The sequence below is a fragment of the Megalops cyprinoides genome, chromosome 12, assembly GCF_013368585.1.
Source record: "Megalops cyprinoides isolate fMegCyp1 chromosome 12, fMegCyp1.pri, whole genome shotgun sequence".
In the NCBI taxonomy this organism is placed as follows: domain Eukaryota; kingdom Metazoa; phylum Chordata; class Actinopteri; order Elopiformes; family Megalopidae; genus Megalops; species Megalops cyprinoides.
The window spans coordinates 24684059-24703342 of record NC_050594.1 but is presented as its reverse complement, the minus strand read 5'-3'; the positions used below and the strand labels follow the sequence as shown (position 1 = coordinate 24703342).

The 19284-nt window shown below is 37.0% G+C and overlaps 1 protein-coding gene across 18 annotated transcripts in view; it reads right to left on the bottom strand.

The window, feature by feature from the left end:
* Positions 1–10612: 10612 nt before the first annotated feature.
* The window catches only part of nrxn3a (neurexin 3a), a 333072-nt gene continuing 324400 nt past the window's right edge, over positions 10613–19284 (bottom strand). For 6 of the 18 annotated variants that reach the window (XM_036541921.1, XM_036541920.1, XM_036541924.1 and 3 more), the window contains one exon: positions 10619–13171. In XM_036541921.1, the coding sequence (XP_036397814.1) occupies positions 12246–13171 (926 nt within the window). In that variant the 3' untranslated portion in view covers positions 10619–12245. Of the gene's footprint in view, positions 13172–14757; positions 15306–19284 lie in introns of all 18 variants that reach the window. The other 12 variants (XM_036541927.1, XM_036541929.1, XM_036541930.1 and 9 more) reach the window with 4 other exon arrangements.

Genomic DNA, 19284 nt, shown 5'->3' with positions numbered 1-19284 from the left:
AGAAGAAACTGGCATCTGGTGAAGGAAGTTCCTAGAATCCAGGTCTTTGTAGCTTGCAAAGGAAGACTCCGAGAGAGACTGTGCCAGCCTCTGTTTAGTGTTCTAACTTCAGTGAGGAGATAAATTAGAGACTTTTATGGAATTTTAGCTTCAGCAAGTCCTGTCTAGGAGATCCACAGGCAACATCACAGGAGACAGCACCGCCTGTTCAAACAGACAGAGATCCAAACAGCACTTTGCTCCAGTCCACACAGATGAGCCAGTCCAGAGAACAAGACCTACCCAGCACACAGAGAGGGCCAGGCTGATATTGAACCTCCTGCTGAGCCGACCCAAGAGGGAAAGCCTGACAAAGGGTATAACTCATCGACTTCCAAGATTCTTAATTCCTTTAAGTTGTCTCTCTGAATGGTGCTAAATACCAAACTGGAAGTTGTATTTAAGCACTTATTACCCTTTACAATGCATATTTACCATACTTTCCACTTATATTGTGTTATCTAAATATTGTATTTAATAATAAATGTTATTTGTGTCTATTATTTGTGCTGTCTTGTTACTCATTAAGTTGACTCTACGAATTGAACATCCTTTCCCTTCAGATATGAAAAATTCCTCATTTGAATATAATCTTTAAATGTTTTGGTGAAATATCTAACCTGGTGCCCCAATAAGTTTCATTTGATTATTTATAAGGGGAATACTGTGATTATATTAAGGTGTTCCGCATGCATGCATAACCAACATTCAGCAGAATCTACACTCAGTAAATTAAATACTGATGAAATCTATTTAAAGCATCAAAAAGTTGCATTCCATTGTGTATGAGCACAATGTTTAGGATGGGTCTACTTAAAACCTTTACTTTTTAAACAACTAAAACACAGGATGCAATTATTGCATGAGAGGGATTGCAAACAACTTGGCGGTAAAGAGCACGTTGAGTAAAACTACATTAATTTAGTCAGGATTATATCTGAAGTCATCCATAAAGTTTAAACATGCAATAAGTGAGGACCCTTATCAGATGCCCCATTTAGGCCCTGAAAAAAATGAACAAAGCCTACAGAAAGGGAGAGAGAGAGCGACAAAAAGAGAGAGAGAGGGCTGCAATAATGAATCTTCCTAATCAACCATGCTCATCTGGAACTTGTGGAGGGATTATTGAATTTTCAGCCTTAGTAGAATTTTAATGACTTTCGCCTCCCTGCAAAGGCTCCCCCCTGTCAATGCAGTTCAATAAGCCATCCACCCATGTAATAAGATGTTCTTATTGAAATCTTACATTTCACAGTCTTCTTTTACCTGGAAGCACACAGGGGCACTACCTTGAGACAGAAGTCAACTTTAAGTGATTCCACTTAATTAGATTCAAAATATTGCCATTAAAAAACATAAGGGTGGTTAACATAAAGAATTTCACTTAAACATAGTATTAAACCTGAAAGAAGTGCATCTCTTGTAAAACATTTTGCTCCTTATGCAGCGTTACCTGGATCATGGTATGATGAAAGAATAATCTTTGCCTGGAATTGGACTGTCCAAACTCATACCAGCTGACATAAAAGTGTATAGGTTAATATCCAAATGAAATGGGAGCAGGCCCAGATGATCTCAAAGTCATAATCACAGAGGACTTCTGCTTTACTCTGAATCCTTAATATATCCTAATGGTACATCTGACAAAGATTCAATTCCATCAAGCGCAATCACTATGACATGAGATGAGTCATCTTCAGCATGACTCAGGATATTGCCTTCTATTTTAATATTAATACAATGGGAGGAACATTACCATCTGCAGAGTCAAAATTGAGCAACTGTTCCACTAATCAGCATATAAACGCAAGTAGGGATTCTGCATGAGCATTTGTGATGCAGCCAAAAAAATCAGAAGCTGTTACTTTGTTCAAAGGGCGGTCATGCATAATTTGTAACTGATTATATAGTATATTGTACAATATAAAATATTCACAGTTGGCAAGATTTGTTAGAATTAACTATCATAAAGACTGACCATACATTCCAGTAAAATTAGGAAAGGCACAGATGAGCATCTGTCTCATGTCCTGATGAATGTATGATCGGCCCGTTATTTGTTCCTAAATCTAGCTGAAAAACTTATAGCAATTCAGCAAGTGTTTTTATTAAATGTCAAACCTGTTAAAACTACTTCTCTCTGTTTGTACTGGAGTGTCAGACTGCGGGAGATAGGGTAATGTAGCTTATTTATTTATTTACAAAGCCATGCTGTTCAACGGCAGAGAGTTACAGATGTTGCATGAGGTTAGTTTTTAACATCATTGCAAGACCAGTACACTAACTAGTAACCTTTCATAAAAGGAATATGGAAATAGAGACAGTCACCATCAAAAATCTATGTGAAAACCAAATCAGCCTTCAAACCTCTATGCGGATTTTGAGGCATGCCCCCCCCTACACACACACACACACTCATGTATACACAATCACTATTTTCAAAACAGAGTCCCCATCGTTTTATGAGCAAGATGAAATTTAGGATGCAGTATGCTGCAATCCACACTCCATCGCAATTAGTGGTGATAGGTACTTTTAAAGCTGAGTTGAGTAGTTGAGTTTGCTATGGAAAAATGACATTATCCTTTTTGAAGAACATCTAATTATGCCCACCAGCATTCAAACACATTTAAAAAGCTGGTTTAGCCGATTGCATCATATCTTGTGTATGGCTTAGTGTACAGTGGTAGCTAACAAGAGCTAGCAAACTTGGCCAGCAGGTTAAACATAAATGAAGAATTATGAACTTAGGGTACATACTTTAGCCCCTATTGTTATTCAAATCATGTGATGCCATCAATGCATCATTTACACAGTTGGATAGTGCTCTTGTCCAGTTTGTGCAGACATGAGTTGGAAGAAGACACTTCATGCACAGCTATACACATAACTGTGGGGTATGGCCATTGCTCAGTGATCATCAAAAAATTACAGCAGGATATTGGTAATAGTTATATTTACAATAACACTTGATTTATTGAATTTAATTTGTAATGTTAACAGTAGTATAATTAGTACTATAATCAAAAATGTTTTCTTAGTAGTTGATTAATCATTTGATTAATTCTCTTAATTTCATCTGTCATTTGTTGTATACTGTGAGCGAAGAGCAAGGAACGTTGTCAATAGACATAAATTAACCACCTGAAGTCCAATTAAAAAACTTGCATGGATACAATAGAATTTGTGCCCCCCTACTTTTGGTATAAGAACTGTGCTCCTGAGGATGCTATAGAGAGCATAGCTTCTTTCTCCACATATCTGTTTTTTTTTCCTAAGATCTCACAACATGCACCACAGTGATTTACTGAATGACTGATAGGAACCATGTGTTTTCAATCTTGATTGGTCTTTATAAAACCATAAAAGAGAGTTTAAAGTCCATACAGTTTGTCTTTAATTACTGATAGTAAAATAAAATCAACGCTTTAGCTGCTGATTGTTGCCTTAGATAGACAATTGTTCCAACCAGCCAAGCGGTGACAAGCAAATATAAGATGTTTGTATATGTGTGGCTTTTACCACTGATTGTATCCATGATATTGTACTATGTATTGCAGATTTTGTAGGAGGAGAAAGCTATGTTCAAAAAACATACCTAAAAGTACAGGTTTGATTTCATGACAATGAACTGTGCAGTGAAGTCAGTGAAAGATTACAATAATTTGAAGGAGTGAACTGTTAATATTACAGCACTCATGGATACTTTATCATAAGGATATGAAACTGTTCTAGAGGATGATTTATAGTTATAGGGTGATATAAGAAAGGGAGGAAAGAGAAAAATGACATGAACAAACTCAGTTCCTATGTTTGCTCTGCTCATGTCCCTGAGATATGCAGATGGTCTTAGCTAAACTCTGATCAATGCCCTGTGCTACTCCAACAAAGTTTTATGGAATTAAGTAGATTGATAAATATCAGCAAAAATGTTAAAAAAGGGAATAATCAAATACAATGAATAAAAGCATATTTCAGAGGGCAGTGCACCAACACAGGCCATGGTCATGTTCAATAGGGGAACTGCAACAGAAGTGTCTAATTGGCCACTTGTGGAAACTGAACACTAATCCAAATGAGTTGTTTTCATACATGGCCAAGGTCAATGGGATTGAGCCCGCAGAACTGCAGGCTGTCCAGTCATACTGTGCAACATCATCTGGAAGGATGGGCACTGGGGTGCAGTGAACCCAGAAAGATTCCCTTCTGTGAAATCTGGTTGGTTTATGCAACAAAAGTGCAGCAACATCTGAAATCTGACGCTTATGCTGCCTCCACTGTAAAGTGGTCTCTCCGGTACCCTCCCTGCATATAATAACCATCAATGTCTGATGAGTTTGTCAGCTTTGGGACCCCTAATATGCTAGAAACATTCTGTCCTTTTCTGCAAGAGGTTAGTTTCTCCCCCTTTCCCCTACTTTGGGCACATAGTTTACAGAATATTTAGAATGTAGTTACAATGTTCGCATAACTATCTCGTTTGTAAGGCACGCTGTACTGTTTGTGTTACAAAAGTGAAATTATTTTGGTGAACCTCTGCTGTTAATCTTGCTTTCATGTTAACATCAGAGAGCTGTGTGCACTTACAGAACATGACATCTCATACTAAGCCATATCCTCAGGGACAAACATTTCACGGAAATTATTCCAGCTTTATTGGGTTTGAAGAAACCCATCTGTGTTCCACAAAAAGAAGTGAAATGGAACACTGCCTATAAAACAAAAGATACAACAAACTGATCAAAGCCTGTAGAAAACTCCCACATTTTAAGTTAACACAGTATAATATATGTATGTGGCAGGTGAAAAGGTACATATATTTTCTCCTGCTTAGTATAGGCTGTAACGCAGTCTTATGTCAGGTTCATCCTTCACTTGATATGTCGCCCAACAGTTCTATGGTAATTTAATTGTGTGGAAAGTTGCCTCCTCTGTCCAGGGCATTCATCATGTTAAATTCACCAGGCCGGTGCTCAGATGTCAGAGCTTTAATTTAGGGCACTTTTCCATTGTTTATTACCTGGGAGATGCTGGAGACACAGATCAATAGAGGCAATCTGCGAAGTGATTCAGAGATGTAAAAGGAAGAAATGGCTGTTTAAGAGAAAGTTGGTGTGGGTGACCTTTTTGTAGTGGGACAATCACCGACTGGGGGCTCAGAAAACGACATCACCAATGAGTGTCCCGGGCTTTTTGTAGTCCTTCAGGAGAAAGGGCACCACAAAACCCCACCCCTGCTCATGGCTCTTTTCAGATTCACAAAGCAGCCTCCGGACTCAGTGAGAACCAACAGGAGATTCTTTGGATCCATGTAAAAACATAGACTGATGTTTGCACAGTAAGCGTTACATATCTTAAGATTCGTTTGTGATCCGAGGGGTTGGATCTTTTGTAGAAGACCAATGTATGATATGTTTATCTCACTTCACGTTTCTTAATGTTATGAGACACACATTGAGTAATCCATGTTAGAGTAAGTACACTATGCTTGGCATCTATGCTGGATATGAAATATTTTTTCATGCTTTCAACTAGAAATGAAAAAGCAACAACATGCAAGTACTCATTCTGGGTTAATTTCAATGACTCCTTGCTGGCAGTTTGTTATGAGTTAGCATGGGATCATCATCAGCTTAGTCTCATGTTTTCTAATGTTTTCCCCAATGGCAATGAACATGTGACATTTCTTGGACAAGTGAAATTCCATGTAAAATCTGTGCTAATTCACCGCTGCATTTATCTTAGTACCTTCTGCGATGGTCTTTAAACTTCATGCTGCCCTCTAGAGGATATGAAAATGTCACTGAATTATCTTAAAAGCACAGGATCTTTTTGTTCTCCTGGGAGTATGTGGTTTTAGAGACATTTCCATCCTGGGGGAGAGGGTTCAACTACAATTCTTATCAATTCCCCAGAACCACAAACCTATGTAGCTGTCAGAAGTGCACCGGTTGAAGTTGAAGAATCATTTTGAAAGCTTTGCATTAAGCATTATCATTGCTGACGGAGATAACATGCATTTTGAGTATGTATGTATCAACATCAGTTATTAATTACAATTAGCTTTACATTACATTATCAATGCTAAAATGCTAGCATATTAATTCAGTATCTTCAAATGCATTTTAATTTAAACAATAATTTAAATTACATTGCAGTGTTTGACTTAAAGCACTTGCCTCTTACAGAGATATTGCTGAGTTATGAGCTAAGCTAGCTATGCATAAGTCATGGTTGGGTACATTGAAAAATAGTGAGTACTGTTAACACATACATGCCTGTTCAGTAAGCCAGCAGATGTGTCTTCTGCTGCCATAGTCTTGATAGCTTGCAAGGTTAAAAAAGCATATATCTGGATGACCCATTCTCAGTCCTCGTGCAGAGAAACTTTTCTTCTGGTACCAAAAAGCACACATTATATACACAGGTTGTGTAGCTAATGTTATTGGTATTTTTGCTAATATGATGTCACACCATATTAAAACCTGAAATAAGCTGCACTGAGCCTGTTATTGTCATGCTTAAAATGGTTGTGTATCATCTTATGTGGTGGGATATAGATGAAATGTTGGCCAGTTAAGGTCAGCTCTTGACGTTCCTTCTTTAATTGAGCAACACAGATGCTACCTGCGCTGTCAAACAAGTAACATATTATTTTTGGGTTTAACTATACCTCAATAAGTGAAAGACTCAAAAGACAATCACAGAACAGGGTTTTCACATGATCATCTAAAGGCAGTGAAGAGAACGGAAATACTTCTAAGCTGGCATAACACATTTAAATAGAGATATGAGGACCTTTAGTGCTTTGTATTGTTAATGTGGAAAAAAAAAACACAATGGTGGCTGCAAGGCACCAAACAGAAAACTGTCAACATAGAATATGTGGGAGATAACCACTCAGGATTCCATGAAGATGTAGCTTACATAATGTATAAGGTGTATAATAGTACAATTTCAGGAATTTAAGCGTGTTCACCTGTGTCCTCTCAATCAAAACATAGAAATATCTTCATGGCACAGTCGCATAGCAACTCATGCATCAGAACAATGGTTCTTTTTCAACATTTCTTTTTAAGAATATAGAATTTTTTTTTCAGAAAATAATATACTTTTTTGCAGGTGACAGCAGAAACTGTGAGAATATTACAGTGCACGCTGCTTACAAAAGTTACTTCAATATCAACCACATGTTGTGACCATGCTGGGACATAATCATCTGTTTTTATGCTTTTTCTCCTTTTTGCACCCCCTGTCTTGGTATCGGCAACTGCATACGAGGCTGGTCTCTCCAAAACAACCCCTGATCTTGATCCAGTGTACTTGCAATAGCAATATGCTCGTATGCTTACAGTGTGTTTACCAATGTAAAGCAAAGATCCCTTAAGGACAGACATGTCTCATAGGTGCCTGATGAATTGCAGGGTGCTTAAGAGATACCCTGTCGACAAACTCACCATATACCCCAGCAGAACAAAGGCAATTTATTCTGCCACTGTGGGCTCCCTGTTGTTATTTGTTAATGACTAGTTGGGACTTCACCCAGGCCATGAGACTCTGCCTGTCCTTGGAATATGTGCTTTAGCTGACTGAGCCACTTGGAAGCTTGGGTCAGAATCACTTCTATTCTATTTTCTATTCTAACACAGTTTACATACTTCATTAAAAATCTGCTTATAAGAATAATTTTGGGCTTGCTTAAAACATGTATTACAATACCCAATTGAGTGAAATAGAGGATAATAATTTAAAAAAGCTGTTTAGAATTTGAATACAGTGTGTCTTTCTATCTTAAGCTAATTAATGAAGCACCTTGCATGGAAAAAAGTTGAAGTTCAACTATATACATATCTAGTAGCCAGTCAACAAAAATGGGAAAAGACAGTCACCTTCTACAGATGAAATACACCAAAATCTTGATTCCCCCAACCAAAGAGATACAGCTGAAAAGCTGAGCATTCCACAGATTACCATTTCTTAGTTTTGAAGGCACAAGAGCATCATGAAGTATGAAGGAGAAAGAAAGCTAATGCTAAGTGACAAGGTACCAGTCATTCAGGTAGCACAGTTTTATACTTGAACTTAGTCAAGGGCACTGACTGTGCCAAGGCATTGCACTCTTCACAGCACCAGCAATTGGTAAATAATAACACAACTGTCCATTTTATTAATTTTTTTGTAATTCTGCTGTCAAGAATGAGCTGTTGGAGCCCCTGGATAGAGGCTGATCTAGATGAGAAATGGAGTGCAGTGGTTTGGACAGAAAGAAACTAAGTCCTTTGCTGCATTGTCTTGTGTTGATTTCAGATATAATAAATGTTGTGTGTGACTTTAAGAAAGTCACCTAAATTCACACTCTATTCTGCACTGCATATTACTTTACTGGAACATTTTATCACAGTACAAAAGCATCCATAAAACATCCATTGCATGATCATTTCAATTTATAGTTATAGTGTTGTTTCTTTAGCATGCAGACATCCTCACTATGCTCTTTACCCAGCATCAGTGGGATCTCTTCTAAGATGGCATCAGTTTTTCAGAACTGAATATCTGATTTCATTGGTTGGGAATGACAATAATTAATAGACAGCAAGGCTAACTAAAATTAGCCATCTGTGGAGCAGGTGTCACATCTGGGATGTGCTGCCATAGTAACAAGCCTGTCAAGATTTAAATTTTAAAAAGCCAGAATTTCCAAAATATCTACAAAAGTTGACTGGTCCTTAAATGCACTTTGTGTGACACCTCTTAGCTGTTTTTAAGTGAGCGTGATGGAACGATCAATTCAAAGTGTGAGACATATTTAGATGCTTTGAAACATCTTGATCAAGTAAAAAAATCAAGCACTACATCATACTATACACCGGGAAAATCGATAAAGGGGAAAATGGTCAGCAGTGGAGGAAAAACTATTGCATAAATTTCAACTATTCAAAGTGTAACTAGGAATAGTCTAGCTATAGGGAATTCATGATTCTCCAAATGGTGGAGGGAAAGCAAGCAAACAAACAACAAAAAATGCACATGGATGTAATTACCTTTATAATTGTGCCATTCCACCTTATTCTGAACTTCTCCTCCATTTCCCTGATCCTGAAGGAGTTGCTGGAGTCTCTGTAAATATTGATTTGTCGGCACCCATACTTCTACAACTGTGGACTTAGTACGCTAAACATAAAAGCATTACAAACTATTGTAAATGTCATTAAATGTAATAGCTTTACAAACATTTTCATTTCACCCTCCCTTTCACATTCATCATTGGTTTGATAAATATTTCTTCATGTACGTAAAATATATTTATAATATTTAAAGCTTGAAAATGTTCTGAAAAGCAAACATCTTACATATTGCCCGCCATTTGGATTCATAGCTTATATGCCTGAATTAAAGAATGATTTCAGGTATACAGATATATAAATACCCACATTGTTTACAATAGTAAGAAATTTTTCCTTTTTAACGTTGAATTTGATCTTGTACCTAGCTTGAACTTTCCTTTCATCCATTTTGTCACAGTACAGCAGCCACTGAGCATCAGAACAATACCGGTCATAATAAAACAGCTAACCTTGTAATACCCAGATATCCAATATATCCATAAACAAACCTGAAAGGTCTGGTTCTGGGGATATTACCTGACTGCTTTCTGTTCAGTTCCACCACCATTTCATTCTTGCCATATAGTGTCAGTGACTCTCTTAGCTTCTCTTGCACCTCAGGTTTCACATTATATACATTCATTTACAGGTGTAAATGAAACAAATTATGCACGTGAATATGAAATACATGGAAGCACAACAACAACCTAAACAACAAAAAAAAGAAAATGTACAATATACAAAATACTGATATTGTCATTATGTACACTATGTTTGTTCTCTCGAAAGACTTTAATTTGCAGTGCAATAATTTTTTTGTCGTGAAACAGCTATGAAGGGGCAAACTTGACTAATAATCATAATCAATGGCCAAAAGCAATTCATTTTTAAGGAATAATCCAGTTCTTGACTAGATACATTCCAAATGAACAGTAGCAGCATGTTTTAAAAAGTGAAAAAACAAAAACATTTATATCAACCAATGTCAAGGAAGAATGACATACTGAAGATACTGTCTCATTTATGTGAGTTTCAGAAGAAGAGTCTGCTGCTGCCTCCTTCCTGTTCACCATATATAAGCAAGTTGGCTGTTCATCTCAGATGAATACCGCTGAAAAAAATCAATTAATTAACAGGAATAGGAGAGACAGTATCATTATCATCATCACCTATAGGGAATATTTCAACAGATATTTCTGCAATAACAAAAACTGCAAAGTGCAGGCTAATGTTGATAGCTTTGGGAACAACATTTATTGCTAAGCATGTCCTCGAGTTAAAAGCAAAATGATGAATGCAGTAATGTAAAGGCAGTAACAAAAAAAATTTGATTGATGATCATGTACATTTAGTTAAAAAAATTACCATGATTAAACAAAAAAATTGAAAGCCCACTTACAATGTGCACATGTTGATCAAAATGGTAATAATAAAAAGTAAGGTTGAGCAGTGTAAACCACAAATGTATATAAACAATTATTTTAAATAAAAACAATAGAAATGAGAGCAGCGGACAGACATTTCAGAAGACCGTAACTGCTGTCTGTAACAGCAATCGTGACAGCAGACGTGGAGGTAAAAATCACACTATTTCAGTAGGTTGTCTGAACTGAGCTTCAGCATCCATTATTCTCTGTCTTTATTATTATTTGTATATTCTTTTTGAAATAAAAATAACATTAAATAATTGATAACAAGGAAGCCTTGATACAATTAAGAAGGGCATTTTGTATTTGATTGACAACTTCCAGTAGTCAAATATTCATGCGACTTAGAAACATCAGCGAGAAAGATTAGATCTCTAACCTAACAATATTTTTTTCTCCTCTCTTTACAAAATATGTGTATATTTTTGTTGCTCCAAAGTCTTTCTTCATTTCGGATAACAGTTTTGATTTTCTTCATGAAATACACTGATAAACCAAATGGTCAGTCTGTACAATAAAATTACTAAAAAAATTACAACTTAAATGTTATGTACAATATCTACCTACAAAGTACAACAGCTATAATGTAATAAAATATGTAAACAAATTTGTTGTTTGACACAGTTGACTGTGACAACAGATAAAGTTCACACTTTTCACATTAGATTTATTTCTGTTTAAACATCCTTAACAGTGTTATAGTACTGTAGGAGTCCTCTGTTAGACATTAAGAGATCATTTCTGTCACAGCAGCTTGATAAAAAATTGAAAGGGAAGAAATGGACCAACACACAGAAGGCTGCAAAGTATATAACCAGCACTGGTTGAAAATAAAACATATATCTGGGATTTTTTTTCTTTGTTGTCAACTTTAGATTAAAAGGGTTGCTTTGATGATGAACTGTTTGGCCTGGTAGATCTGTTCAAACGAGTTTGAACGCCGTATACAGTGGCATTGGGATGGCATGCATTACAATCAGATGCTTTACCGAGACGAGAAAAACCGACCTCTCTCCACTTCTGAACTTCTCAGCATCATTGTCGGTTACAGGATTAAAATAATTAGGCTGAGCTCAGTTAACAGTGCTGCAAGATCGTCGGAGATCTGTTTAAACCATTTTTCTCACATTTTTTTCATTTAATACATTTTTTTTTTTTTTTGCACGGAGCAAAAAAAATTATAAGACACCACACTTTATAATGTAGAAACAATACAAATTTGTCATTTTTTTATGGCAAGAGTCCTTTTTTCTTTGACTTTTACAATGATCCTTTTTTCTGACCCACTCTTGTAAAGATGCCGGCACTACATGTCGCACACATGCTTGAAATGGCCAAAAATTATGATCTTTTCTTTACAGGGTTACAAAAAACAAGGTTTACGCCAAGGATCACAGACCTCTAAAAGTCACTTAGGATAATGATGTAGCTGTGAAATATTCTACACTGATAACGTCTCCGACCAGATAGAAGAATAAGGTCACTAATGTTGCTATTAGCCTTCTCGGTATGCTTACAATAGTAAGTGTGCTTTATATTACAGTACATTTCATAGTTCACTGACTCAGCGCAATGCTTGTTTCAGTTCTTTTTTTTTCTTCATTCATTGCAGCTCCCGTTATGGTAATTGTTTCACAATGTACTTCTTTCCATCTCTTTTTGTTGACATGTTATTTTACACATAGTATTCCTTGTCCTTGTTTTTCTGTTTCTTGTTGCTGCTTTTTGAACTTTGCTGTTTGTCCTTTACCACTGCACCATTCGTCTGTGCTGAGTTGGTTATGTAATTTCTTGTCTCGTCCACTTGGTACGATCCCTCGTCCCTGTTTCTGTACTTATACATAGCATACAGCAGAATAAGGATGCACAAAGCAGCCGCAGCAACTATTCCGACGACCATTCCAGTGGTGCTGCTAGATTCACGGACCACCTCTGCGGCCCCCGGAACCCGCTTGATGCCCGGCTCCGTGGGGTTTGCTGTGGGTACATTACGGAACATGGGGGAGGTTATTAGTGGGCTCTTCAGCTTTGTGCTGTCTACCTCATAGGAAGTGGGCAATGGAAGCAAGACTATGTCTGGCTGGGGTTTTAGCTCTCGGTTATTCATTTTGCCTGCAGGCAGTTTGGGTACTGTTTCGGGCGTGGAGGAAGTTGTGGAGCGACTCAGCTCAGGGGACAAAGATGTGGTAGTAGTCCTACCAGATTCGGAGGCTTTGTTAGGTCTAAAGTCCTTGGATTCCCACTTAGGCGCGTGAGCTTTGTAGCCACCTTCAAAGGCCGACGTAGACAAGGTCTTATCTGTTACCAAGGAGAAGGTGGTGTAAAAATCTTCATCATCAGTAGGGGGCAGGTTAGAGTCGAACGCTTCCCCTGAGCCATACCCAGATATCACCAAGCCATCATCATCACAATCATCGCTGCCTTGGTCCGACAAGCAAGGTAACCCCGCCTCAGTGGCCATGGACAGGGACTCTTTGGTGGTCTCAATAATGGTAAGGAGGGGACGAAAGGTTGGGGGGAGGGTAATGAAGGGTGCACGAGTAGCTACAGGAGGAATTTCTAAGGGATCCTCTATTAGTACAGGGATTACTAATTCATCTCCTAAAATTGAAAAGAGATAAAAAACATATGTTAGAACACAGCAAAGACTTTACTGACAGCACAATAAAATTAAATGAATATAAATTAATTAGTAGAAATCAAAACTACGTACCAATACCATATCAATAATACCAGAATCAAACAATACCAAAACGGAAATAAATAATAGCAAGAACAAAACAAAAAAAACTGTTACATTGCATCAAAAGGCTTCAAGGGATATGCAAGGGTGAGCCAGACATGGGGCATAAATTTAATGTTTGTTGGGCCAACTAATTACAAATGACCAAACCATTCTTTTACTAGCAGAGCCTACAGGTTTGGCCATAGTGAGAGTCTATGGTCTACAGGTTCCAAAAATAATGAGAGTCTGTTTCAAGGCAGGGCTTAAAACTAGTCAGCTGGTGGTCAGCCGCCTGTGTCTACATATTATCTATATGGAGCTCTGTAATATATCCTAAAGGGGTTTGGCACAAGTAGTAAAGACAGGCATAGAGCCTTGACTGCCCCATTAAAACAATGTCTATGTGTCTAAATGGGAAGAACGAATGTTTTGTGCCTAAGGTTGTGTTGAGTCTGGGGGGATTAATGATAACAGAACTAGTGCTCCAACATCCCAACTTTTCATTGTGAGATAATCTGGCACCCCCACAGGCCTGAGCCTCATGCCTTTTGACTGGCTTTGTACAGCTACCAAAAAGGCAAGGTCACCAAACAGTTCAATGACAGCTGAATGTTCACATATTGAGAGTGTACCTCTGTGTGCAATATATTTCTCTGTGTGTTTGTCTAAATACATGGACACAGATACTGATTGCAAGCTTATACATAATACTGCATCTCGCCCTCTCTACATACACGATGATGCATGGAATAATTCTCAACTTACTAAATCATTCTTTTCTAGCAACATTTTTCCTTTATTCAAACAAAGTAACTCATTAAAAGCGTAGGAAAACAACAGAACAGCAATAAAGGGCTCGTGTACTGATTAAAGACTCTTTGGGAGTTGTGTAAATCATTTGAATTGCAAATCCTTCCAGCTAACAACGGAAGTCTTAAGTTGCTCTTGTTTGAGAGACGACAGCTAATTTTAGAGGCTGGTGACAGAGTGCATGCACAGTATCCAACACCAAAAATGTAAGCCTTTTTGTTTGTGTTTGTATATATGTGCATATATGTATATGTGAGTCATCATTCCGCTATTATAGTTCCTTGAGTAAAAAGGAACATTCAGTTGGTCATTGAAACGGCCCACATCCTCAGCCATAGCGGCTGCTCATATACTGCAAAGGCTTGCATATAGAGAGCGTTAAACAATGATGCAAAGTTCAAATCATAAAAAGAAAAATATCAATGCAGACATAGAGTTAAAACATTATTTAGTACTCACAAGTTACAGCAAACACTACGTTAGACATTCACAAACTAAAGGCACAGCTAGATCTATTAAAAAAGGGCTTAGTACATCTAAAAAAGAACAAAAAAGCATAAATTCAAAAATATAATTCAGCTCTGAAAATCATAACAGCCTACAAAAAAGTATCGAAGGAAGAAAGCATACCACATAATTTTCGTCAACTTACATCAACAAATTGCCCGCATGATTTTGGCATGAAGAAAAAAAAATTTACAAAAGAAAGTTGTGTAAGAATGCTCTTGGACAAGTATAGTTATATTTTTGTAAAATTTACTTTAGCAATTGTATTTCTTGTTTAATATATTTTTTGACAAGATGGTACAGGGAGGCAACAACACATACATCCACACCACATAACATGAAAAATAAACTTCACCATTATTCTGTTTTGTTTTTTTTCTTTGATAAATAACTCAGATATTACAAAAAACTGTACATCTATAACTTTTGCATTGATAGATTTGCTCTTTTCAATAAATATCTACATTCTAATAATTTAAAGTTTTTGCTTAGTTTTATTTATTCTTTTGTTTTGAATGAATGGATGGCTGTACATATTTTAACATTGCTAAAGAGGAGAGGAGGGATGTGAGGAGGACTGGACCTATGAACATACTACATAGGAAATGACAATGATGGGGGTGAATGTGTAAGTCAGTTGCCATGTCCATGTAAAGGCAGTACGAAGCGGTCGGGCGGCATTAGAGCTTTTGGCTGTAAGGAAGGGATGGGGATATACAAACAATGAGCATATACATGCCCATCTACAAAAAAGAACATAACTCTAACACTGACAATCTCACAAACCCTAAACTGCAACTTCTTCGCCATGCAGTTCAACCATTCATTAAATTCAATTATTTATCAAAAATAACTTTCAAAATTAGAAAATAAAAGAAAAAATATCAAGCTAAAAAGACAGATCTGGAACCCCTTCACCGACAGTGATGTGGGCCAATTTTTCCCTTTATTATGAATGGAGGAAGGAGGCCTTCACAGAATTTTGGATTTCATTTTGAGCTTACCCTCTCACGCTTTCTACATTTTTCATGCAAGATAATTTTTTCTGCTGTTTATTACAGCCCACAGAACATTCGCTGAAGTGGTTCCAAAAAAAAAGAGAAATATATATTTATCAAAATCATACTAGTGATGATTAAAACTTCACATCTAATTTTCAGCTTTTTAGACATCAATTTTGAACAAAACCAAACAGATCAGCAATTAAAAATAATACCAACAAAAATTATATATATAGATTTAAATATATATATATATATGTATATAAACTATAAAAAAAGATTCCAAAGGGAAGAAAGAACAAAGCAATTTCAATTTTCACACACTATCATAGATGAACAACCAGATGCACACACTAAAACTGACACACAGTCAAGAGGGACAGTTGGTATTCAACTGTCACCTCTTTCATGTGTTCCAATGACAAATATATCTGTTATTAGTAGTTTTAAAACATGTAACAGGCGTGCAGTCTGGATGTACGTCAGAGAGAGAAGAAATTGGCTGAAAATGGGTTATTTTTTACTCCAAGATGTTAATGCATGCTTAAAGTAAGTTGCATTTAGGGAAAGTAGAACAGTACAGCAAGCTAGGGTAAGGAGGAGGTTAGCAGGTTGAGAAAGGTTAAAGGTCAGAGGAGTAGTTCAACCAAGGGCTGTAGGTTCTTGTGGCTTGGCCACCATCTGGTATTGCAAACAAATGTAAGTGAAATGCCAATTTCTGACACACTCTGCTGAGACTTGATACATTGTCATCAATCAGCAAATACGAACATTTTCATTTACTGGGTTATTCACTTGAGTCCATTTTGTTCTTTGGGTCAAATTATCTGCCAAGCTTTGTATATGCTACTGTTCTTTATGTTACTGGTATATTGTTTGGGACTATTAGGATAATGTCTAGTCCGTTCACATCAACACAGGACCTACAGTCCTTGGTTAAACACCTAAACAGAGTATTTTGAGGAATTCCACAAGAGGGCACAATGATTTAATGCTGGAAGTCAATAAAACACTGATACATCATGTTCTTGAGGTGTCTTGCAAATGGCTTTGATATTGTTGAACTCTATGAAGAATCCTAACTTGCTGGATGAGGTTTTGTCTCCAGGCATTACATGTCCATTAGATGGCATTGTTGTGTTCACATGTGTCACACTTAATTCAAAGAGGATTTCTCAAATTAAGACAGACATATATTCCTAATAAAAATAACAATAATATTTGTGCTAATTATAGTACTACCATTAATAAATAATTTACAATAAAACTGTGCAACTGGAACTATGAGAAACATTTTAGAAGCAGTTTTTTTCAGTTTGAGGACTGTGAGGAAAAGACCCCTTTTTAAAGCCTTGTGAAAGTGCTTTGCCAACCCCTGGCTCGAACAGGGCTAAAGGACATATACATTTGGCAGGTAGTATAAAATGTTTTAACAGCATATAAAAGACGAATACTGCTGGCTTTATCATGTAATAACAGACACCAACAAAGGCATTGAAAAAGCAATGAAAGATTTGACATATTTCACTCTTGGCAAGGTGTCTGGCTTTCTAGATGTGAACTGCTTCTGTGATCTGAAGGACACTGCGGTAAAAGGGCTTTAGAAAATGCCACCCTATTCAAGCCCGGGACAAGCCCGCTGGTTTACTCCATGTTGGGATGTCCTAAGACATTTATCTGAAACGTGGTTCTGTCGAGGGTATGATCTCTGCTGAATCTCAGTATGCCATTTGAAAGTCATGTCTGCACTGTGCCATTATTTAGCAACAGCAATATGGCCATATGTATGGAGATTTTGAGTGTGAAAGTACAGGGACAGAGACTTGAATGATGAATTACCAAGGTCATACAGTTTTTTTTCATAGGGTAAGACACAAAGTTCAGTGTAAATATGAGCACCTAGCCTATACTATACTGTGATTCTCCACAGGCTAACGATATCGACTACAAAAAGATGTGAGGAAAATCAAACAGGCCTCACATGAGGTATTTCAGAAGGAAAATTATGGCTGAATTAAAACAGCAGAATATGAGCGATTTGTAAAAAGACCAAAGCTTAATGTTGGCTTTAATATGGGGTGGGCCAATAGAGCACGACAACGATTAAGTATCAGAGGTGTGGCAATGAAAAAATTGCAAAGATTGTAAAGAATATAAAGATTGACTCTGAAGAAATACCTCCGAACAGGAGTAAACCTTTAATAAATCAATCTATAGCCTAGCCAGGATCCCTTGCGCTGTTAGAGCTCGTTCCAGTTTTGACATGAGTGAAAAGCAGCTTTATGTGCAAACCCACATCCTCATTAGATAAACTCAGCATTCATCTGCAACAATGTGTTCACCAGGATATCGCATATTAAACAACAGAAATCTGACCAGACTAAGTAGTTGTAGCACACACTGTGGTCATGTGGTGATAGTGGGGCTGTTGTGGATCTGAGTATCAATATCAAGCTTGATTAGGTGATCAGAAAAGCATAAATGTCAATGTTCTGTTTGAGAAAATACATTATAGCTATGTCTTATATAAGGTTATACAATATGGACTAATATACAGACTATATTTCTTGCAGATATCTTAGGTGTTATATGTGGTCACATCATTACAGAATGTGTGTTTTACAAACTATTAGAAGTTTCATTACATTTATTCACAATGTGAATATTCTCGTAAAAAATCAGACAGTTAAAACCCAGCATGCTTTTTCATGTCTTCCAAATGCTGGAATTAGTTTGTGTTTTTACATGCAAATATATTTCTGGCCTATTATGGATAACAACAGAAGCTATTCATTGGCAAAATAGAATTGTTCTTGGTTGGCCTACTTTGAAATTGGAGAAGGCCTTTGGACACAGCATGAATAAAACTTTTCTTATCAGGAGGAGTAGTGAACAAAATGTTTTTAATTCAGAATTTCTTCTTCTTTAGTGATAAATAATAGCATATGTATGTTTGTGAATATGGCTTGAATGCGTGCAGATATGACTAGTATCTGCTAATTTCTTCTGTGGGGAGCTCATTAGATCATCTGCCCTACAATACATGGAGTATAATACAGGCCAACACTTACTGGATCCTCATGGTATAATGTCAGGCTTTCGGGGGAATCTGTTGCTAGTTAACAAAGAGGATTGATGCTTTTAACCATCAATGCACACGCAGTGTGATGAATTGACATCCTTGAAACAGTATGTCAGTGCCTGACCATGGTGTGTGACGTGTGGTAATCATTTCCTCCTAGACTGACTGGCAGCTCATCTGATTTTTCAACATGGATCAACCACCTGCATGCGTTTGGTAAACTGGACCAGCACAGAGGTGAATGGGAGCTTGAAAAGGAAGAGGAAGAGGAAGGTCCTTTAATCTTGGAAATTGCTCTCTGTCTTGGCTCTCTTTGTCTACCCTCTGTTTAATCAACATTGCTGAGGACAAAATGAGCTTGGCTAATGTTGTTAATTTCAAAAGAACATTACTGCAATTCAATTTTTAACAATGAATTGTGCACAGGGACTTTCATCTAAGCACTCTCTTTCATGTGACCATCATTTCATATTGTACAAATAGTACATACTTTAATGTCTTAAGTCATTGCAATTGTTTTCAGATTAATACCAGGGCAAGCAGTCACCTGGCTATGAGCTACACAATCCTGCCTGGAAAATAATTTCTA